Source organism: Panthera tigris, chromosome B2 (genome assembly GCF_018350195.1).
Source record: "Panthera tigris isolate Pti1 chromosome B2, P.tigris_Pti1_mat1.1, whole genome shotgun sequence".
NCBI lineage: Eukaryota > Metazoa > Chordata > Mammalia > Carnivora > Felidae > Panthera > Panthera tigris.
This window is the reverse complement of record NC_056664.1, coordinates 138,452,622-138,476,716: the sequence shown is the minus strand read 5'-3', so window position 1 is coordinate 138,476,716 and position 24,095 is coordinate 138,452,622. Positions and strand designations below refer to the sequence as shown.

The following is a 24,095-nucleotide window of genomic DNA, read 5'->3' as shown; positions in this document are numbered from 1 at the left end:
CTGATGGCTGAGGCTAGGACTTGCAGTAGTACGATGAATACAAGTGGTTAAGAGTGGACATCCCGTCTTTTCCTGACCTTAGGGGAAAGCTCTCAATTTTTCACCATGGAGGATGATTTTAGCTGTGAGGTTTTCAAGTATGGCCTTTATTATGTTGAGGTTTGTTCCCTCTAAACCTACTTTGTTGACAGTTTTCATCATGAATGGAGACTGTACTTTGTCAAATGCTTTTTCTGCATCTACTAAAATGATCATATAGTTCTTATCCTTTTTCTTCTTGATGTGATGTATGACATTGATTGATTTGCCAATATTGAACCACCCCAGCAACCGAGGAACAAATCCCACCTGATCATGGTGAATGATTCTTTAAATGTATTTTTAGATATTGGCCTATAGTTCTCTTTTTTTTTATAGTGTATGTATCTGGTTTTGGTATCAGGATAATACCTGCCTCATAGAATAAATTTGGAAGTCTCCTTCCTCTTCCATTTTTTGGAGTGATTTAAAAGAATAGGTATTAAGTCTTGTTTTAAAGTTTGGTTGAGGGGCACCTGGGTAGTTTAGTCAGTTAAGCATCCAACTTCGGCTTAAGTCATGATCTTGTGGTTCATGAGTTCAAGCCCCATGTCAGATTCTGCTTTGGATTTCTGTGTCTCCCTCTCTCTCTGCCACTCCCCTACTTGTGCACACGCTCTCTTGCTTCTCTCTCTCTCTCTCTCTCTCTCTCTCTCTCTCTGTCCTTCTCCCTCTCTCTCTCTCCCTCTCTTTCTCCCTAAAATAAATGTTAAAAAATTAAAAAACAATAATAAATACATTAATAAATAAATAAATAAATAAATAAATAAATAAAAGTTTAGTAGAATTCACCTGGGAAGCCATCCAGTCCTGGACTTTTGTTGGTTGGGATTTTTATTATTATTATTATTATTACTGATTCAATTTCTTTGCTGGTAATTGGTCTATTCAAATTTTCTATTTCTTCCTGACTCAGTTTTGGGATGTTATATGTTTCTAGGAATTTATCCATTTCTTCTAGGTTGTTCAATTTGTTGGCATATAAGTTTTTCATAATATTCTCTTACAATTCTTGTTTTTCTATGGTGTTGGTTGTTATTTTTCCTCTTTCATTTCTGATTTTGTTTGAGTCTTCTGTCTGTCTGTCTCTCTCTTTGATGAGTCTGGCTAAAAGTTTATCAATTCTAGGGGCGCCTGGGTGGCTCAGTCAGTTGGGCGGCCAACTACAGCTCAGGTCATGATCTCACGGTCTGTGAGTTTGAGCCCTGCATCAGGGTCTGTGCTGACAGCTCAGAGCCTGGAGCCTGCTTCCGATTCTGTGTCTCCCTCTCTCTCTGCCCCTTCCCTGCTTGCTCTCTGTCTTTCTCTCTCTCTCAAAAATAATTTTAAAAAATTTTTTCAGTTTATCAATTCTGCTGATCTTTTCAGAGAACCAGCTCATGGTTTCATTGATCTATTCTATTGGTTTTTTTAGTGTCTATTTCATTTATTTCTGCTCTAGTTTTTATTATTTCCTTCCTTCTACTGGTTTTAGGTTTTGTTTGTTCTTTTTTGCAGCTCCTTTAGGTCAGGTTAGATTGTTTGAGATTTTTTCTTGCGTCTTGAGGTAGACCTATATTGTTATGAAATTCCCTCTTAGGATAGCTTTTGCTTCACCCCAAAGACTTTTGGACCACTGTGTCTTCATTTTCATTTGTCTCCATGTATTTTTAATTTCCTCTTTGATTTCTTGGCTGACACATTCACTGTTTACTAGCATGTGATTTAACCTCCATGTATTTGTGTTCTTTTCAAATATTTTCTTGTGTTTGCTTTCTAGTTTCATAGTGGTCAGAAAAGATGCATGGTATGACTTCAATTTTTTTTTTTTTTTTTTAGTTTGCTGAGACATGTTTTGTGGCCTAATATGTGGTACATTCTGGAGAATTTTCCATGTGCACTTGAAAAGAATATGTATTCTTCTGTTTTAGCATGGAATGTTCTGAACATATCTGTTAGATCCATCTGGCCCAATGTGTCATTCAAAGCTACTGGTTCGTTGATTTTCTGTTTGGATGATCTGTCCACTGATGTAAGAAGGGTCAATGTCCCCTACTAGTATTATATTATATCTATTAGTTCCTTTATGTTTGTTATTAGCTGCTTTATGGATTTGGGTGCTCCCATCCCATATTTATACTTGTTATATCTTCTTATTGGCTTGTTCCCTTTATGACTACACAGTGTCCTTCCTTGCCACTTGTTATAGTCTATTTTGAAGTCTATTTTGTCTGATATAAGATGCTACCCCTGCTTTCTTTTCACTTCCATTTGCATGGTAAGCACTCTTCCGTCCTTCGCTTTCACTTTGCAGGTGTCGTTAGGTCTAAAATGAGTCTCTTGTAGGCAGCAGATAGATGGGTCTTGCTTCCTTTTTTTTTTTTAATCCACTCTGTCACCCTATGTCTTTTGATTGAAGCATTTAGTCCATTTACAAGTTTACATTTAATTACAAGTAATCATTGATAAGTATGTACCTGTTGCCATTTTGTCACCTGTTTCACGGTTGTTTTTGCAGTTCTTCTCTGTTTTTCTCTTGCTGTCTTCTCTCATGGTTCACTGGCTTCCTTTAGTGATATAGTTGGATTACTTTCTCTTTATTTTTGGCACATCTATTACTGGTTTTTGATTAGTGGCTACCATTAGCTTTGTATATAACATCATATGCATATAGTAGTTGATAGCCACTTAAATTTGAACCCATTCTTCACTCCTCTCCCCACTACATCTTAGGTATATGGTGTCATAATTTATATCCTTTTATTTCGTTAGTCCCTTAATTGATTTTTATAGGTATGCTTATTTTTACTGCTTCCTTGCTTCCTACTTTTCTTATTCCTACTTATGGTCTTTCCTTTCTACTCAAGGAGTCCTCTGTAACCTTTCTTGTAAGGACTGGGTAAAATTCCTTTAACTTTGTCTGGAAAACCCTTTATCTCTCCTTCTATTCTGAATGATAGCCTCACTGGATACAGTATTCTTGGCTGCAGATCACAGCACTTTGAATATATCATGCCACTCCCTTCTGGCCTGCAAAGTTTCTGCTGAAAAATCAACTAAAAGCCTTATGGGGTTTCCCTTGCATGTTACTATTTTCTTTTCTCTTGCTGCTTTGAAAATTCTCTCCTTATCACTACTTTTTGCCATTTTAAGTACTCTGTGTCTTGGTGTGGACCTCCTTGGGTTGATTTGTTGGGGGCTCCCTGTGCCTCCTACATCTGGATTTCTGTTTCCTCCCCCATATTCAGGAAGTTTTCAGCTCTTTTTTCTTCAAATAAATTTTCTGCCCCCCCTTTCTCTCTCTTCTCTTCCCATGATTTCTATAATGCAAATGTTATTACACTTGATGGTGCCACTGAGTTCCCTAAGTCTATTTCCATTGTTTATTGTTATTTTTCTCTCTACTGTTCAGTTTGATTAATTTCCCTTACTCTGCCCTCTGGGTCACAAATTCATTCATCTACTTCCTCTAGCCTGCTATTTATTCCATCCAGTGTATTTTTAATTTCAGTTATTGAGTTCTTCATTTTCTAATTGGTTCTTAAAAAAAAAAAAAAAAAAGGCTCCACACGCAGCATGGAGCCCAACTCAGGGCTCAAACTCATGACTCTGATATCAAGACCCAAGCTGAGATCAAGAGTTGGACACCTAAACAACTGAACCACCCAGGTACCCCTCTGATTGGTTCTTTTTTATGTTTTCCAACTCTTTGTTGAGGGTCTCACTGAGGTTCCCCACTCTTTTCTCAAGCCCAGAGAGTTTCTTTATGACCATTACTTGAAATTCTCTATCAGGCATATTACTTATCTCCATTTCATTTAGGTCTCTTGCTGTTATTTTGTCCTGTTCTTTCATTTGGGACATATTCCTCTGTCTCCTCATTTTGTCTAACTGTCTGTATTTATCTCTACATATTAGGAAAGTCAGCTATGTCTCCTGCTCTTAAAAGTAGTGACCTTGTGAGAAAGCGGTCCTGTAGTGCCCTATGGTGCCATGTCCCTGTTCACCCAAACCTGGTGCTTCCAGGGTATCTCCTATATGTGGTATGTGTGCCCTGCTTTTATGCCTAAGCTGTTTTGCCCTTAGTAAGTCATCTGCAATGGCTCTCTTTGCCTGCTGTGGGCAGGATTTGGTCCCTGCAGTTGTCAGTGGCCCAGTCTGGAGCTGTCTTGGGTTTGAGTTGAGTCAGACCAGACGTTTGCCAGAGATGCAGTAGCACCGAACTGCAGGGCACTTTCTACGTGCTGCCCCAAGGAGCTTTTGTTGGTGGGCGGGGCCCGCAATCAGACCAGATGTCTACTCCCAACCCACTGCTCAGGCCCCGGTGGGACTGATGTATGTGGTTATCTTTTCCTCTTCCTGGGGTAGGAGTCACTGTGGAGTGGTGCTGGCCCTGGTCAGGGCTGCCCACACGATGCCAGGCTTGTGGTGCCACCTTGGATGGGCTCCAGCCAAGCGTGTATTGGAGGGGGCAGGTCTGCAGGAGAGCGCAGTGGCAGGGCTTGTGGTGCCAGCAAGGTCTTCTGTTCCCGGAGAAGACTCTCAACGATCCCTGCCCCTGTAGCACATGCTCTGAGATCAGTAAACAAATCTCCCTCTCTTATACCTAAGGTGTTTTTCAAACCACTGTTTCTAAGCTCTGTCTCCACGGGCTGTTTGCTGTGCTGCCTCTTTAAGTTAATTATTTTCTGAATCAAAACTTCAGACTTTCAGCTCCACTGCTTGAATATAGTACCTATTATAATGCTATACACCTTAAAGATGTCCGGTCAATTCTTGCCACAAGGTGGTTATACAGCCAGCATTTATTTTCACTGGAGCCTTTGGCATAGGAAATGTGTTTGCTAAGCCCATAAAATTTCCGTGAAATGCAAAACTTACAAAATATGAGCACGCCTTTCCTCTCAAGTTTCCCTTTATGGCCCTAAGTTCCACTTTCTCAATTCCCTCATCCCATTAAACTTGCTCTTGGACTTCATCACAGCCTCTCTGGGTGGACTCTCCCTGAATTCCTTTTACTTCCTCCCAACCCCGTTCATTATGTTCAGACATTTCCACTCTCTCTTCAACAGCACAGTCTTCCTAACCTTCTGTTATGTACGTGCTGTGGCGGCTATTTATTGAAAAGCATCGGCGTTTGGGGTTTGGATGCCGCAGTTCTAAGTGGACCAGAAGAAAGGAAAAACAGATATACTTCTGCTTGCTGACAATAACTTACTCCACATTTGAAGTTGAGGGTTGATGTGGAGTCTTCTGATATACGCACAGGATCTTTAGAAGGGAAGTGATTTTTTAAAATTAAACTACCTAGAGAATGGTCTTGGCCAGGATATTAGCGTAGCAGCTTTCTCCTAGTAAGAAGAGCTATGAGATCTCTTTAGGTATACTGGTGTGTAGCTGAACAGGCACACATGAACTATTTTGTACCTCCTCCAAAAGTTATAATTTGGTGATGATACACAACTTTGGTTCAGTGTGTCAAAACTGGGGTACTAAGTGAGCTAAAACCTGACCTTGAAATGAGATTTATATGCTTGTCAATTTTTTTTAGTCCAATATGTCTCAAAAGAAAGAAAAAGTCTCAGGGTATCCTATAACTATTATAGTAAACATTCATCAAATATGTCACTTATAACATCTATTTATGCATATGAGGAATATTTGCATGTCAATACATATAGACTTACCTGATTCTCTAACGGCCTTATCCTATTGCATTTTTAAAAAAAGAATGTGCAAACTTTAGTGAGAGAATAGATAAATAGTGTCATGCAGAAAAAAATCTGCTTTTTAAACTTTGTGTCTAACATATAATGTAAATACTCGTTGAATTAACAGATACAGAATGAATGAATCTTTATTGTCTTAAGTTAAAGCAATAATACCTTGACCTTGTAGCTACTCTTTCTTTTTTTAACCCGAACTTTCTAACTATAAACTTTAAATAAAGCCACAAGCTTTAAAATCCCGGCTTCAGCCTTTTAAACCAGATACAGGTTTCTGTAAGACTATTTATAACCTTTCTATAAGAGATTAGATTTGTATCCTTACACTATGAACAACAGGTTTCCACTAAAAAATAAAAAATCATTTTGACATTAAAATTTTCTCTTCTAGATTATTATACAATTACCATCAACATCTGTGGTCCCCAAAGGCATGAGATGGATGAAATCTTTCTGCCCTCAATTCTTCTCCGCTATTGGATCGAATTTTTAAAATGGTGATAGTTTACCATTTCTTTCCAAAAAGGAAAGAGAGAAAGAAAACATAGCTGCTGTCTATTCTTTAAGCCTCTGGAATAGTTTCCTTCCTTCCTTCCCCCCACCTTCTATCCCCCTTCTCCCAAGAAGGTACGGGGAGCTACGTTTGCATATTTTTATGACTTCATGTCATGGGAATGAGAACCTCGGCAAACACGCTTTCCCTTGTGTAATTCCCTAATAAAAACAGGCAGCCTGTTTTAAACAAGCAGCCCTGAGAACCGGAGACGAAGCAAGAGCCCAGCCCGGGAGGCTGCTCTGCTTTTTTCCTCCCACCTCACCGCCTGCCTTTCTCCATCATCTGCAGACACGTACCCTTGCCAGCAAGGCCACAAGCGAATCTCTAAAGCCCTCCCGGTTCCTTTTGACTAGGCGGACCCGACGGGTCCCAGGTTTCAGAAAATGTCTTTGGAAAAGCACCGTTTTCGACAACAAGAGGATATTAGTCGTGTGCCTGGAGGCCTAACTCGACCTGCCCTGTGACGGAGAAATGCACCCACCTCGGGGACTGTTAGGAGCCGGCAGGGCTCCGGTTGCTGCCCGCTCACGCAGAAACCCGAGGGCATCCCGGGTTTACCCACTGGAGGAGGAAGTGGCTGAGAAATCCAGCTTCTTGTCCCGGGGATGCGGTACTAGAAACGAGGCGTCCCGAGACAAAGCCTCTGCTGTGTCACCGGCACCATCCCGGCGGCGAGCTGAGCAGCGGGGTGATGACCACAGAGGGGGGACCATTAGCCCAAACGCTACCAGCTCCGCCAAGAGTAAACGAGCGAGCAGGCGGTGTGTCCGAGGGCCACCCGAGCGGTCCACGGCCCCCGGGACCACCATCCCCATCTCTTCCCCCCGGAAAAGGTACGTTTTGCTTCCATTTCCTTCCAGCCCAACACAGCTTCAGCAGTGCGAGGGCTGGCTCGTGGAGGAAGACAGAAAACGAAGGGCGAGAGAACGAGTCCTTGCCACCTAACTCCCACCCCACCGAGGGCCGGCCCGTGCACACCCACCTTGCCCGTCCCCCCTCTTCCCTGGTCTTCCTCCCCGCCTCGTGCCTCGGTCAGAGCATCCCTGTTTCCCACACTGCTGGGAGCCGCCCTGCACCTCTCCTGACCTCCACTCCCACAGCCACTGGGTCTCCAGCCTTCTTGTTACCCCTCCTGGTCTCCACCGTTCCTACCAGTTCTGCCCAGACGCGCACCCCAAGTTCCTGGCAACCCTCTGACGCTTCGGGACCGGCGAAGTGGCCTGAGTCTGTGAACACCTCCCAGGGTCTGTCTGGGGGGGACCAACTCTGTACTTCTGCCACATTATGACTATCATTCCCTAACTGGAGAGTGGACCCGAGGGTGGGAGCACACCCTCATCGGTGAAATGGGACGACAATGTGACCCATCTCACTAGGGGGTTACAAAATGCAAATGAAATAACTTATCTGAGGCACAGAGCTCAGGGCTTGGCACAGGATAAACATTCGATATGTGTTAGGTTGTCACCAGCCTGTGAATTTCCTCCCCCTAGGTTAGTATACAGCGAGGGTGTTGCTGTTCCTGGACCAGGACTCAGAACATCACAGCCCTTTCAGGGCTGCTCCCCACACGAGTGGGCAGTTTCCTCCGTGGAGCCGTGTCCCTCTCCTGCTGGGCACGTACATTTTGCAAAGCCCTGCTCAGTGATGGGGCTCAGGGCTTTGCCCCCCGCGGGGCAGGAGTCTCTTCCGTCTTTCCCTCTGTCACATTAGCTTCCTCCATTCGTTAACATAACGAGGTTCTGAAAAATCGCCTTCTCCCCTTTTCGCCTTTCTTCTGGGAGCTGCTCACGGATAACTCTCGCAGCCTTGTGTTCACCTTTATCTGAGCGAGGAGATAAGGAATATTGATAGAGCTCTTTAGAGATGGCACCTCTCACCTGGCCCTCTCTGCTTTCCAGAAGCCACATGGGTAGCAGAGGCTCCCCTTTATTAAAATTCCATGGCCTCTCCTTTCCTAGCCATACCATGCTGCATCAAGCCAGATGTGATTACACTAGGAAATGTCTATAAGGCACCAACCGTCATACATTTTCAAGGAAAGTGAATATCATCGACATACCTGTGTGTGTGCACGTGTGTGTGTGTGTGTGTGTGTGTGTGTGTGTTCATTCATGCTCACAGCTTGGTGTAACACCTAACAGGCCCTACTGGAGACAGAATGTCTGGTTTAAATCCTGGCTCTAGTTCTTACACTAGTTCTGTGACCTTAGGAAATGACTTATCCCTCCAAACCTCAGTTTCCCCATGTGTAAATGGGGATAATGATAGCATGTACCAGATGGAATCCTATGGGGATTAAACGAGCTCATATCTGTAAAGCACACAGTAAGCACCATTTAAGTGTTATACAAGCTAAAAGCAATGACAGAATCCTCTTATCCTGATGCTTTCTTTTCAACATATTTTCAAACATGAAAAATAAGTACTATGTGGCACAGTGTGGGCTGTGTCCAGTGGAGGAGGTCTTTACTGCTCTTTGATGGACGGATATCTGAATTCACATTAACAACACAGCCCTGCATCACTCTGTGGAACATAGATGATTTCAGCACAAAACCCGCACCGCATAAAGAAACTCAACTATATGCTACTCTAGGGGGAGAAAATTCGCAGACTGGTGATACACCTAACGTTTATTGAGCGTTCACTCTATGCCAAGCGCTGAGCTCAATGCTTTAAACAATTTATTTCATTTGCGTCTTGTAACCGCCTATTGCAATAGGCAATATTATTGTCCCATTTCACAGATGAGGAGTAACCTGGGTCACTATAAGGATAAGCAACCTGCCCGTGGTCATAGACCTACTCACCAGCTGACCCAGAGTAGGTGGGGCTGATCACCAATTGTATGGGGGAAAGCTGGACTCTTCATTTTATTAATGAACTCCTTTCCATTTTGGAAATACGGTTCCAGATTTCCAACGTAATTATCATCATTACCACATGGATGTTTATTGAATATTGGCTGAGCATTGTAATGACCGAGCCCTACCCTAGGCTGTGGCCTTCCGTGTTCCTTCCCCAATATCTCCTCTAGGTCCTGGGATGGAAGTGACACCATACACAACCCTGACTGCTGCTAAGGGCTTAAGCTATGAACTTTCTCAAGGGACATCTGTGCTTTAATTGAAACACTGACGATGCCTTTGAGAAACCAAGGAATGATCATACACGATGCAATCTCGGACATTCCTATAAGCAACGAGGACAACTTAATTGAGGAGGACTCTCCCGAGCCCTTCCGTCACTCCGACAGATCTTCCCTGAGAGTCCACATTTATATGAGAAAATATCACAACTGCACTGAGTCATTTCGATACTTCCCTTCCTGGCAGGACCTTGGCCTGAGTTCTTCCTTGCTGCAAAGTACACATGGTTGTAAACTGTACCTATTTCCTCAATCAGTGTCAGTTCTGACAAGCCAATTTAGACCAGCTTAGCGAAACAAGAGCCAGAAAAGCAAAGCCCCGGACCCTTGCCATATTGATACAGTTAAGGCAGTTGATAACAGGGTAGATAGAAACTCGGGAACTCCTACGCGGGGAGAGGCAGATCTGAACACTGTGGACACAGGGCCGCCTGGATCACCCTTGTAAGGAAAATAGAGGCTCAAATCCCGAGTTTAATATAAAATGTGAGGACCAATACAGAAACCCAATGGTCTTTCCTTTCCCACTATTGAACTCAGGTCGGTTCACCAGCCCACCCATTTCCAGTCAGTAGTTGCGTGAGTTTGTCAGGCTGCTGTAACAAGCGACCACAAACTGGGTGGCTTTAGACAACAGAAGGGTGTTCTCTTCCAGTTCTGGAGACAGGAAGTCTGAAATCAAGGTGTCAGCAGAGCCACCATCCCTGGTGAGGCTGTAGGGGAGAACCTGTCCCATGCCTTCCTCTGCCCTTCTGGTCGCTGCCTCCAACCGTGTTCCTTGGGTGGCAGACACCTCGCTGTGATCTCTGCCTCTCCCTTCCCATGGTGTTCTCCCTCTGGGTCTCTGTCTCTTTTCTTCTTCTTCTTTTTTAAGTTTTTTTAACGTTTTATTTATTTTTGGGAGCCAGAGACACGGAGCACAAACTGGAGAGGCGTGGAGAGAGAGGGAGACACAGAACCTGAAGCAGGCTCCAGGCTCTGAGCCGTCAGCACAGAGCCCGACGCGGGGCTCGAACCCACAAACCGTGAGATCGTGACCTGAGCTGAAGTCGGGCACTTAACCAACTGAGCCACCAAGGCACCCCCCTGACACTGCTGACCCCAGCGGCACTGCTCTTGGGATCTCCAAACCTTCTCTAGGTTATTTTATCCCCATCCCCAGGGACAAGGGCACAACCCAGCACAGCCACCAGCTAAACTCTCTGGCCCTCTCTGTACCCCGACTCCCCCTACCCTGTGCCTGAGCCCAGCACAAGTGTTTTTCCCCAGTCTCAGAGTAATAGGTGGTGGGGGTGGGGGTGGGGGCACTGCCCTTAGGATGTCACACATGCTCCTCTGTTCTACAGTTTTCCTTTGAAGTGCCCCAAATGAACAACCTGGTTCTTAACTTTATGCTTCTAGAGATGGAAGAAGAGATTCTATTAGACCAACCCTTCTGAAGTGAAAAACTAGCAGTAAATCCAGATAAACTATTAAGCACACACAGTCATGTTTGGAGCCATTAAAGAACTTCCCAGACACTGAGGTCTAGGACCAAAATCTCTGAAAAAACGGAATTTTGGAGACAGGAGCTCAATTTTAGGCTTCGCTTGCTCCTGTAGGCATCTGCCAATCGCTAAGCTGCCAAGGCAGCCAGACGGAAGGTATCTGCAAGAATTGGGACCCATAAAAGTCTGGCATCCAGAAGACATATAGAACTCAGGCAAATCAATTAATAAAAAAAATAAATCAGTCACTGCAATTAAAAAATGGGCAAAAGATTGGAACAGTTACTACACAAAAGAAGATACCCAAATAGCTCATAAACATGCAAAAAGATGCTATCCTTCAGTCATCAGGAAACTAAAAACTGAGACAACAAAGAAACCCCACAACATACCATCCAAATGGCTAAAACAAAAAAAGACGATAATCTCAAGTGTCGGCAAAGATGTGTATATGTCTCATACACTGCTGGTGGGAGTATAAATTCATACAATCACCTTGGAAAAGCTTTTAAGAAAATGGCTACAAAAATGAAGCGGATGTAGAATCTCTGACCCCATAATTCTGCCCCCTTGCATACATCGACAGAAATGCACTTAACTGTGCTCAGTGTAGGGATAAGAATGTTTCTAGCATCATTACTTGCATGTAATAGTCCAAAAAACACACAACCCACATGTCCCTCAACAGTAGAATGGATCAAGTGTCATATATTCCTATTATGGAGTACTATATAGCATGGTAAATGAATCAACTTTTGTATGAAACTTACAACATAATGTTGAGAGAAAAAAAGCCAGACATACATTAATTGGTACCAGGTAGTTCCAGTTCTAGAAAGTTAAAAACAGGTGAAACTAATCTGTGGTGTAGGTGGCAGGATAGTGGTTACCTCTGGGGACTGTGGAGGGAAGGGAGGTGTTCTAGAAGGGTCCTATTTGTCGAGCGGGACTGGGGCTACACAGGTGTGTTCATTTGGGCAAATCCACAAAGCTGTATGTTACAATCAGTGCATTTTTCTGTATAATATGTAATTTCAATAGAAATGTTAGTAAGACAAACATTTATCACACAGACTCTTGACACTGGAAGACGCTGAAAGTCTTGACACTATAGTTTTTAGTGCATGTGGTCTTTGTGTAAAATAGGATATAAACATCAAGACTGGAATTGCTTTTTGGATCTCATCACTAGACCTGTTCAGATCTGCCTGTTGGCAAGGCCTGTTCGTGGTCCTCACCTCCCAATGGAAGGTCTTGAGGTGAAATTCATAGATCACTCCACCTTCGTGAGCTTACCTCCAGATTTTGCCTGTTTTAATTTGGTATGAATTTTCTTTCATTCCTGCCAGAGTCAGTCAACCAAGGACTCGTTCTACCCTGAAAAGCAAACTTGCTGTCACAGTGTTCTTCTCTCCAGCATGGAGGACACAAAGACACCAAGCTCTTTGCCAAGATCCCTCTGAATCCTTGAGACCAGGGGCCACTGCTCCCAGATCTGACCTCTGCAGCCACCCTGACCTTTCCTTATTTCCCTTTGTGCCACTCTGTTACCACGGAAAACTTCCCTGGTGTCCTCAGCTGCCTTTTAACACTGTACCCTGTCTTGGTGACAGGGACCGTAGGTCCTAAAAGGCAGGACTGTGCCTTACACTCCTATTTATTTATTTATTTATTTATTTATATGAAATTTATTGTCAAATTGGTTTCCATACAACACCCAGTGCTCATCCCAACAGGTGCCCTCCTCAATACCCATCACCCACCCTCCCCTCCCTCCCACCCCTCCATCAACCCTCAGTTTGTTCTCAGTTTTTAAGAGTCTCTTATGTTTTGGCTCCCTCCCTCGCTAACCTTTTTTTTTTTTCTTCCCCTCGCCCATGGTCTTCCGTCAAGTTTCTCAGGATCCACATAAGAGTGAAAACGTATGGTATCTGTCTTTCTCTGTATGGCTTATTTCACTTAGCATCACACTCTCCAGTTCCATCCACGTTGCTACAAAAGGCCATATCTCATCCTTTCTCATTGCCACGTAGTATTCCACTGTGTATATAAACCACAATTTCTTTATCCACGCGTCAGTTGATGGACATTTAGGCTCTTTCCATAATTTGGCTATTGTTGAAAGTGCCGCTATAAACATTGGGGTACAAGTGCCCCTCTGCATCAGCACTCCCGTATCCCTTGGGTAAATTCCTAGCAGTGCTACTGCTGGGTCATAGGGTAGATCTAGTTTTAATTTTTTGAGGAACCTCCACACTGTCTTCCAGAGCGGCTGCACCACACTCCTTTTTAAATGCCACAGCCTTGGCATGGTCTCTTGAGCAAAGCTGTTGCTCAGAAGTATTTGCTATCAGATGGATAATAACGTTTTTTTCCATGCTGGCCTCCTGAGGGGCGAAGTTCAGGAAGGAAGAATAGGAACGTCCTGAGCTTAGTCTAATCCCTTTAATACACAAACCTGCCACACTCACGTGACTCAAGGATTCATTATACAAACCTGTCTGCGTGTCACACGTGGAGAAGTGGCAGAATGGGTGACGTTTTGGCAAAGCCGTAGTCCCGAAGCAGAAGGGGCACTGGGAGAAGGGCCTTGGGCTTCCAGAGCTCCTGCAACGGTGGGCTGAGAGCAGACACGCAGAATTCCTCCCTGATGAGGAAAGATCCTGGGTCAATTCTTGGTTCTACCCACGAGTCTCATTATTAATGACAGATGGTATTCATCGGTTGCCATTGCGTGCCAGGCATCATGCTATCTTTCTTTTTAAGTTTATTTATTTATGGGCACCTGGGTGGCTCAGTCGGTTGAGCGTCCAACTTGGCTCAGGTCATGATCTCACCATCTGTGTGTTCGAGCCCCACATTGGGCTCTGTGCTGACAGCTCAGAGCCTGGGGCCTATTTCAGACTCTGTGCCTCCCTCTCTCTCTGCCTCTCTCTCTCTCTGAAAAATAAACATTAAAAAAAATTAAGTTTCTTTATTTATTTTTGAGAGAGGGAGTGAGGGAGAGAGAGAATCCCAAGCAGGCTCCGCACTGTCAGCACAGAGCCTGACTCGGGGCTGAAACCCACGAACCCATGAAATCAAGACCTGAGCCGAAATGAAGAGTCAGACGCTTAAACGAGCGAACCGCTCAGGCGCCCCCGGCATCATGCTACCTTATTTAATCTTCAAATCAACACAAGGAGGTAGAAATTGTTACTTTGCTAAAGCCGAAACGGGAGAAATAAGTTGTCTGGGTTTTCATGGCTAGTAGAAGCAGGAAAGCCAGGATTCAAATCCAAGTTCCCTGTCCTCCAAAGCAAGGGCTGAGGAAAACACGAACACAGAGAACTAGTCAGTCGTGAAAGCAGCCTAGGATGTGACACGAGGTGCATATAAACAACTGTCTCACCAGACAGATTCTAAGTGCCACAGGAAGAGAACCCGCAAATGCAAGGATCATTTCTGGCTGTGGGAGGCTCCGTCAGGGGTCCTAAGGTGGGCGGGGAAATGTCATCTCCATTTTACAATATGATGAAAGACTGAATTCTCAAAGTGGTGGCCTTTCCTATAATCAGCTGGTGGGGCTGAGCCGAGTGCACATTTTCAGAATTCTTCCTTGAAGAGGAGGGATCTTGGATGTAGACATCTGTGGAATAGAATTGAAAAGCTAGAGCTGTGCCTCTAGGATGTCCCCTCCTGGCCACGCCTCCACCGGCTCTCTCGGCACCACGTGCAAGACCCTGAGAAGACCGTGGTGGGGGGCGGGGGGGGGGGGCTGTAATAGGACGTGCCTGCTCTCCAAATGCCTCTCAGACCTTGGTATGTTCACGGCTTTTTATTGCAATAGAGACACCAGCTTATCTGTTTGCAATAGAAGCAAATTAAGAAAGACTGGTTTCATAAATGTTTGTGGGGTATATTAGTATCTGGAGAAAATAGTAACTTTCTTTTGAAACAAATAAATGACTTCACTGTCATTGTCATGTTTGCTGTGATACAGCATTTGTGGAAGTTGCTACAAGTTACCGCCCAAAACTTCAGTGTTTACATTCAGCCTTTTGTATTTATATTTAGGCACTGTGGTTTACTTCCTTCGGCATACACCCCAGCACAGCTCTAGGTTGGGGCCCCGCATTTTAAAGCACGGGCTACAGATTCAGGGCCTCCTGAAGTCCCAAAATGGGGTAAATGGGGAAGGCGTGAGAAAGACTCCGAGTCAAGCCATGTTTTCCACTTATTGTGCAGAGCACTTTTTCTTGGAGATCTTCTAAGTTTCCAGTTCTTTCACTGAGGCTTTATTTGAAAGGCTGCCCCACGGGCTCCCAACTTGTGGGCTGAAACATTCTTCTACGGGAACACTGTCACAAAAATGGTGTGATATTAAGAGGCAGAAGCCATTCGTCTCCCATTTGCTCAAAGAGTGTACATGTATTTATTCCTTCTTCATCAGCTAAGAAGCGTGTACTCTGTGCCTGCCAGGCACAGCCCAAGCCCCTGAAAATATGAAGACGTGGCTCCCACCTTAGAGGAAGTTCCAGACCATGATGAGTTAGGCTTATCCCACTTGAGGACATTTGGGGGCCAAGGAAGAGGGGGCAGCCAAACCTACTACTTAGCATGCCATCCTACAAGAGGAGAGTGAACAAGCCCAGCCTGGGGGATCGGAGTCACCTGTCCATCATCAGCCTGGTGGCTTTCTGACAGCCACAGTCTTAGCTCGATGCCCAAAGTGACACATCTCTATCTGAAGGCCTGTTTGAGGTGCCATCCGAAAGGACATGGGCATACTTTGTAAAACGTCAAAGCCTTCCGTCAGAGCCTGGATCAAAGGGAAAATACAAAACTGCGTTGCATTTCAGAGCTCAATCCTGCAATACAATCTCCAAGGCAATGTGGTCTTCGTGTTTTCGTACTTCATGCAGTTTGATCTTCTGGGTACTCCCACAAATATGTAGACATAATTTAAGTGAGAGGGACAGATGTGGCTATTGATTCGGTGGCTGTGAAAGATGGTGACAAGGAAATTAGACATAAGGAGTAGAAAATAGTCCAGATAAAGGGCATGAACAAACAGCCTGCGTAGCTTCTCTGCTTGTGCCCCTGCTAAGGAAAAGCGGGAGCACGGCATGGGAGGCCATAGAAGTGCTGCTCAAAATAAATACACGGGGTCTATATGGGAAAGCTTTCCTCGCGTGTCCTCAGAGTCAACCATTAACTAAAGTAGATGCTTGTGTCATCAAGGTGAGGCAACACTGCAGACATTAAGATCACGAGCTGTGGAGGATTGTCTGCGTGGCTCAGTCAGTTAAGCGTTCGACTCTTGATTTCGGCTCAGGTCATGATCTCATCGTGAGATCGAGCCCCACGTCAGGCTTCTCGCTGAGCGTGAGCCTGCTTGGGATTCTCTCTCCCTCTTCCTCTCCCCCAAATAAATAAACATTAAAAAAAAAAAAAAAGATGATGCACTTTGGAGCAAATGGAGCTGACAGGAATGTTACTGCCATTACTTTCTAGCTGTTTGACCTAAGACAAATTCCTACAATTTCCTCTGGCTTCCTCAGTTTCCTCATGTGTAACGTGGGGACCACCTGGGGGACCAACATGGGTGTTCAGTGCATTGGCCTGCCTGTGACTGGTGTATACATATATATGTATAATATATATAATTATGTATATTATATACATAATATACATTTATATATGTTTAAAAATATATATTTATGTATATGTATATAAATATGTATACATAAATATATAATATACATAAAATATGTATTATATATAAATATAGAATATATACATAAAATATATATTATATATACATATAGAATATATACATAAAATATATATTATATATACATATAGAATATATACATAAAATATATATTATATATACATATAGAATATATACATAAAATATATATTATATATACATATAAAATGTTAAACATTAGTATTTAAATATCAGAATTTCCAAAAATATAATTGGTATTATATGTAATTTGTTTTATATATATGGAATTTTGAGAATCCCCAAAGGTTTTGGAGGAGGTGACTTTTCAGTATAAAAATGTAAAAAGCTGGCCCAAGCCAGCTTTTAAAAACTGCACTTCCCGGGGCCGCCTGTTGGAGGTGCTGCGTGTGTCCGGGGAAGTGCGAAGTGTTCATAAAAAGCAGATGCAGCCAGGCCTTAAATACCGGTCCCCCTCCCACACGACACATGTTTTTACACTTTCTCCAGCAGTGAGTGTAGTTTTAGTCTTTGGAAAAAGCTTCCTCAATTATATGAAATTAGTCATTTAGCACGTAGGAAGAATGCACCAGGAAAGAGCATTCAGGATTTCCATTTCACGAGACATTTCGGGAGAGGGCTGAAATCCGAGGCGGGAAGGCTGTGTCATAAGGAGCGTGGAGGTGCCCCATCAGCAGGCCCTCCTGCTGTGTGCACCGTGGGTCCAGGCCTGGGAGCCGAGGGCCGTGTCGCATTCCAGCAGGGGCCTTCCTTCCCCACAGACACTGCGGGTTGCCTCGTGAAGCGAGTGTTGGTTCACATTTCTGCCAGCTTCTGGGGAAAACGCTTCTAGCTGCCCCAGGACAGGACACTCCCCCCCGCCCCCCACCACCTCATAGTTGCATGTGGGGGTCAGCTCACCATTGAACTCGTACTGCAGAACCCTGGGTCTTACTTTACACACAAACAAGGAAGTAGAAACAATTTTTTCCTGAGTTGTTTTAACTCCGTAACCATGACAGAGGCGGCTCTCCGTGACGGGGAGATGTACGTGGGAGTCCAGAGGAATCTTTTTAAACAGAGGAAGACGAAGGGCACAGAATGTCTGTCTCGCTGCTGAGGGTGGGGAGCAAGCCTTCTAACGCTCATTCATGGGCCCTTCCTACAAAACAAGGGCAAGGTCTGTACATGTTTTTTTCTGTGGGGGGAAGAAAAAGTTTGCATAATTTACATGGTGACTCACCTGTAAACCTTAATTAAAAATCTGTTCAGGGGCACCTGGGTGGCTCAGTCGGTTAAGCATCGGTCTTCCGCTCAGGTCATGATCTCACGGTTCATGAGTTCGAGCCCGGAGTTGGGCTCTGTGCTGACAGTGTGGAGACTGTTTGGGATTCTCTGTCTCCCTCTCTCTCTCTGTCCCTTCCCTGCTTATACTCTCTCTCTCTCTCTCTCTCTCTCTCAAAATAAATAAAAATAAAACATAAAAAAAAAAATCTGTTCAAATTGTGTGGAATTTACAATAGTTGAGTAAAACGACTTCATGGTAGAGTTCTCCGCTGAATATAAAATTGATCATAAATTGAAGATAAATCCAAATCTTTCCCCCCACTTATAAATCCAAGATATACAGAGAAGCTCATAAATTCAGGTAACCCCTTAGTTTAAAACATTTAAGTCATATCAACCGAGCAAGAATTTTGAAACACGCTAACCCTTTCATGAGTTTTTGTCATTAAAAACACTGCAATATAATTAGGAGGAAATTAATTTGAAATATCATTTTTGTTTTTTTTATTTTTTTAAGTTTATTTATTTATTTGGAGAGAGAGAAAAAGAGGGAGAGTGGGGGAGGGGCAGACAGCGAGGGAGAGAGAGAGAGAGAGAGAGAGAGAGAATCCCAAGCAGGCTCTGCACTATCAGGTTAGAGCCCCATGCAGGGCTCAAACTCATGAACTGTGAGATCATGATCCCATCCAAAATCGGACGCTTAACCAACTGAGCCACTCAGAAGCCCCTGAAATACGATTTTTTTTCTTTTAATGTTCATTTATATTTGAGAGACAGAGAGTGTGTGTGTGTTGTGTGTGTGTGTGTGTGAGGGGGGGGGGGGGGGCCAGAGAGACGGAGACAGAATCCAAAGCAGGCTCCAGGCTGAGTTGTCAGCACAGAGCCTGATGCAGGGCTCGAACCTAAGAGCAGCGAAATCATGACCTGAGTCGAAATCGGTCACCCAATCAACTGAGCCACCCAGGTGCCCCTCTGCTGCAACATATTATTTTTAAAGGAGGTCTTATAGTCAAAATAGGTGAAGGGGATTAAAAGGTACAAACTTTCTGGGCACCTGGCTGGCTCAGTCAGTGGAGCATGGGACTCTTGATCTCGGGGTCATGAGTTAGAGGCCCCCTTTGGGTGTACTGTCAGCCTCTAAAAGTTATTTAGAAAAGCAGGAAATGAATCCATATAGACTTACTATCTGGAATATAGTAGGTGTTATAAAATAAACATAAGCATCTCTGTGGCAAGAAAGTCAAAAACTTTAAAAATTCTACCTGCCTTACTTTGTTCCCAGGGAACGTGATTATATGAGTGATGGGAAGGGCTGAAACATATGATACCGCTGTGGGTTTTGTCCGTTCACTCATGTGGATGACAGTGATATGTGACTGGGTAGGAATTGTCTTTCAAAAATTTAGGTTTGAAATTTAAGAAACTAGTCTTTTTTTTTTTCGTCTTAATGTTTTTAAAAATATTTCCTACATCATTCTTTCAGGAAGAAGAGCCTAGAATTGAAAATGGACTACTTTGGCTAAACTGTACCAATTTTAGTAGGGGGAAGGTCATTTGAAGTCAAAATGTGTGTGCACTTTCACATCCTTAACACATGGCCCTGTCCTAGAACATACCAGACACTCCTAAGTGTTCAGTAAATGAATTAATACAAGAACGAATCACTTAAAACGGTGAACTCAGTCACTAACGGAACAAAGAACATTATTCCATAGAAAGAAAAAGACAAGAGGAAATAATTAGAAATAAGTCTGAAGGCATAATTTCCCTAAGACTTGTTTCTGTTGTGCTAATCATCTATCTTCTTCCTCTCTGCCTTAATCTCCTGGCGGCCAATGTTCACGTAGAATGTAGGAAGGTCACGTGGACAGGAAGGGATAAAAGTATTGGCCACCACTGCACGTACCTGCTTAGTGTGTTCATGTTAACAAAAAAGGTGCCTAAAGATCCTTAGGTCTAAGCCCTCACTCTGCAAAGGAAGAAAGTGAGAAATCAGATGACGTGACAAAGGTCCTTGGCCCAACAAGCTGAACATAAGCAATATCATATCATGATTTATTGCTTTTGGCGGGGGATGGAAACTTATCACAGACCTGTCTGATATCAGCTCCCCACCCCAAACACTGGATTGGGTTTGTTTGGTTTGACCAATTGACTGCTTTTGCACTGGTTTTAATGAGAAAAGCTCGAAACTAATACTCTTAAATTTTACTCTGAACAAAAATGACTGGGGGAGTCCTTGCTGAAAATGCATATGTCTGATCCCAACTCCTGAGATTCTCATTCTGTTGGACCTGCAGGGAGGCTTAAGAAAATGGGAATTTTTACAAACACATGCAGTTGACTCAGATCCAAAACTGTGTGTCAGGCCACTGTCCCAAAGTGCCTTCTCTCAGCCAACAACTAAAGCAACGCGGTGGGAATCTCCACCAACTGATTTACGGAGCTATTGAAATGATGGATGAGGTGTGGGAGTAACGTGTGTATCATGCTTTGAAGAATACTGCTATATCATCACCATTAGAGAGATATATTCAATTATATGTAATTATATGCTGGTGACGAGTGCGGCATTCAAAACTGGGAGAATCCCCAACAGGCTCCTCGGTGGTAGCTCAGAGCCCGATGCGGGGCTTGATCTCGCGAAACGTGAGCTTATAACCTGAGCCAAAATCAAGACTCGGACACGTGACCGACTGAGCCACCCAGATACCCCCCAAAACCATTTATTTTTTCTTAAGTATTTGACACTTTGTGAAAGTCAAGCTCACTTAACACGATGGAGAGACCAAGAGGCACCACAAAGACTTCAGAAGATCCGTGAGGAAAGGAGCCAAGCCAGCCTAGTTCTTACCATGCCGTCCCTCGCACCCCACATTTGCTCTACACATAGTAGGTGCTCGATAAATACATGTTTATAGGGACGCCTGCGGGGGTCAGTCACTTAAGTGTCCGACCCTTGGTTTCGGCTCGGGTCATGATCTTAAGGTTTCGAGAGTTCAAACCCCGCATCTGCCTCTGCCCTGGCAGCATGGAGCCAGCTTGGGATTCTCTCTCTCTCTCTCTCTCTCTCTCTCTCTCTCTCTCTGCCCCTCTCCTGTTAGCGCTGTCTCTGTCTCTCTCAAAATAAATAAATAAACCTTAGGATTTATATAGATGTTTATAAGTTAATCCAATACAAAGGAATATGAAATAGTATAAACACTTGGATAACGCTTCCGTATATGCAAATACCACATACTTGAAATAAAATTAATTGATCCTCTTTTAGAAAACTGACTGCTGTTTTTAAGAAGGAGTAAATGGCACATCTGGGAGGAGATGGAAGGCAAGAAATCCAGTGCTTGAGGGGAAATTTAACCTTTCTTCCCAGGATCAGTCTGTGTTCCTGATTCCCTAAACTTTTCCATTACTCTAAGCCACAAGCTTCTGCGAGACTCAGTGTATTTTAATTAAATCCCAGTGATGAACACAGACTTGCCAGACTTCAAGCCGGTTTTGTGCTTCAAAGCAGGAGCTAGAGAAAACAGTGAGGAGGGGAGAACATTCGCCCATTGTTAGAAGTTCGCCATCACCCTCACGCAAAACAGAATCACAGAACAACGGGGTTAAGAATTCTCCTGAGTGCACCTAACGGCACTTCACGATAATCCTCACCCCCGCCTGCCAGGATTGGGGTGATTGTTCGTGATTTGCCTGTTTTGTGTTCACAAAGTAAAGCTCCGTCTGGGTGACTCAGGCTATGAAAATGCTTCGCTTGGCAGCCAGCGAGGGTATTCCCCACTCAGGCCTCAGCACCAGCCCGGGAGAAAGAAGGAGGCCAGCACAGTCAGCCACCCCCCACCCCCGGTGCTGTCTGTAATGGTCCCAGTGGCCCGTGCCAACAGCCACAGTGGAAGGTGGAGGCTGGACGAGAAAGTGTGACCTGAGCTAAACTCTTCTCAGAGGAGCAGCGTTTTAAAACTGGGTGGGCTTGACTGCGAGACCGTCTCTCCTTTTCCTTCTTTCTCTTTTTCTTTCTTTTCTTGTCTTTCCTTCCTTTCTCCCTTCCTCCCTTTCTTTCCTTTATTCCTTCCTTCCTCTTCTTTCTTTCTTGTTCTTTCTTGTTCTTTCTTTCTTTCTCTCTTTCTTTCTTTCTTTCTTTCTTTCTTTCTTTCTTTCTTTCTTGTTCTTTCTTTCTTTTTCTTTCTTTCTTACTTTCTCTGTCTTCCTCCCTCCCTCCTTCCTCCCTCACTCCCCCCTCCCTCCCTTCCTTCCTTTCATTCTTTTTCCATTCTTTTCTTTTTCCTTTGATCCCTCCCCTCTCCCAGCCCCCTTCTCTCTGTGGGTCCTGTCTTTCTCTGTGGGTTTCTCATGAAAAGAAAAGGATCAAAAGTCTCAAAGAAATATTCTGTGAACAGCTGTCGCGAACAGCACCGGCCCTTCCCCAAACCTGTCACTCTCACCAAATCAGCCCTCTGCTGTCAACATGAGAGACCCAGGTGGCTACGATGAAAACGTATGAAGAAACACAGAGGAAATTCAGTAACTGATCCTTATAGGAGAGCGGCACGTACACTCTAATCTGCAAAATATCCCCTGCTGGGAGCCTGCACAGTCTGTGCAAGTCATGTGTGACACCCCAGTGCCACTGCATGATACCCAAAGGGGTTGGCAGGATACTCTTGGCTCAGGACATTGAACCGTATTATACCTGAAATACACACTGCGAAATGATTTTTGGACTCCGAACACGATTATGACATTCACCCACTCTGCCAAGTTCATCAGGCAAATAAGGAAAGAAAATAGGTAGTTTAAATATTAACCAGTTCAGTTTTTTGGACAATCACCTCCTAAAACAGACCCAGAAACTAATTTTCAGCCTGTACACATTCACCTCACAAAGCAGGGTGGGTTTCAGCTAACAGATCTCGGAGGCCATCCATCCCAGCACTGACGGTCCCCGGGCATGCATTGGAAACTGGATGGCTACGTTGCCAGCCAGAGGGCCGTAAAGCGAAAGTCCAGGAGGTAAGCTGATACCTTCATTTTAGTCCAGGTCAGCATATGCTGATGAGTTTTAAAGGGGGAATTCAAGAAGATTTGGAGATAGCTCCAGGCTTGCTTTTCAATGTTTCAAAGTCATTTTCCTCCTTGAGTGGCCATCATCTCAAATCATCCTCAGTGTCCCGGTGCTGCCATCTGTGAACAGGTGCACTGATTTGTGATAGGTAAATGCCAAGTGCTCAGCCCAGAAAATTGTCATCTGAATGATTTACGTGCGCGTCTTGAGCCCCATCAGGCACTAAAGAGACGGATGCTGTGCTAATACATCTCGCATTTGTCAACATTAATTTAAGGCACTCCGAGTTGGCAGCCAAAAGCATACTTCTCAACAAGCAGCCAACTTTTCTTCTATTAAATCTTTAGGAGAATATATTACCAACTTCTGGGAAATACCATTTGCAAGAAGCTGAGCTGGAGTAAATTGAGGAATGTAGTAGTGTTAAGTTGCCTGCCCCAAACACGTTCAGTCCACGGTACACATGTGACCAGCAAGTCAGATGGTGTCCTTGCCTCCAAGGCCTCCAAGATTGTCTCTGCCCAAGAACACCCACTGAGAAGGCTCAGGCCGCCCTGTGGATTTGCCGTTCTGGAAGGAGGACCAAGAAGCACTGCAGTGACAGAGGACAGGTTCAGAGTCTGTGTCCAGAGAAGAGAAGGACAGGAGATGGAGAAGAAACTCCGGGACCATGAGCTCTGGGAGCTCATGATCCAGCTGAAAAATACGATGGCACCCATGAAAGTATGACGAACGCTGTTGAGCAGCAAATGTACCAAGAGACGAGACAGAGCTTTGGGGAGGGAGGGAGAACATTTTGGAGGGAGCAGGCAAGGTTGTGCAGAAACAAGCTAGAGGCTCAGGACCCGCAGAGGAGGAGAAAGGGGCCCAAGCGAGCCATCAGGAAGAATAATGGCTTGAAGCAAAAGTCATGGTGGGACATGTGGTGCCGTGAAGGTCAAGCTGGCAGTTGGCCTGTCCTCTGGGCAACCCAGAGCACCAAAGTTTTCAGAGGAAGGGAGAAGAAACCAGTGTTTTATATAGGTTAATGCAGAGGCTGTATCAGAAGGCAGA

At 44.2% G+C, this 24,095-nt stretch overlaps 1 protein-coding gene across 1 annotated transcript in view; it reads right to left on the bottom strand.

Annotated features, from left to right (window-relative positions):
* LOC122238788 overlaps positions 1–24,095 on the bottom strand; it is a 91,987-nt gene that overhangs the window by 7,834 nt on the left and 60,058 nt on the right. The window contains exon 3 of the mRNA XM_042987375.1: positions 13,475–13,624. Within this exon, the coding sequence (XP_042843309.1) occupies positions 13,475–13,624 (150 nt within the window). The remainder of the gene's footprint in view (positions 1–13,474; positions 13,625–24,095) is intronic.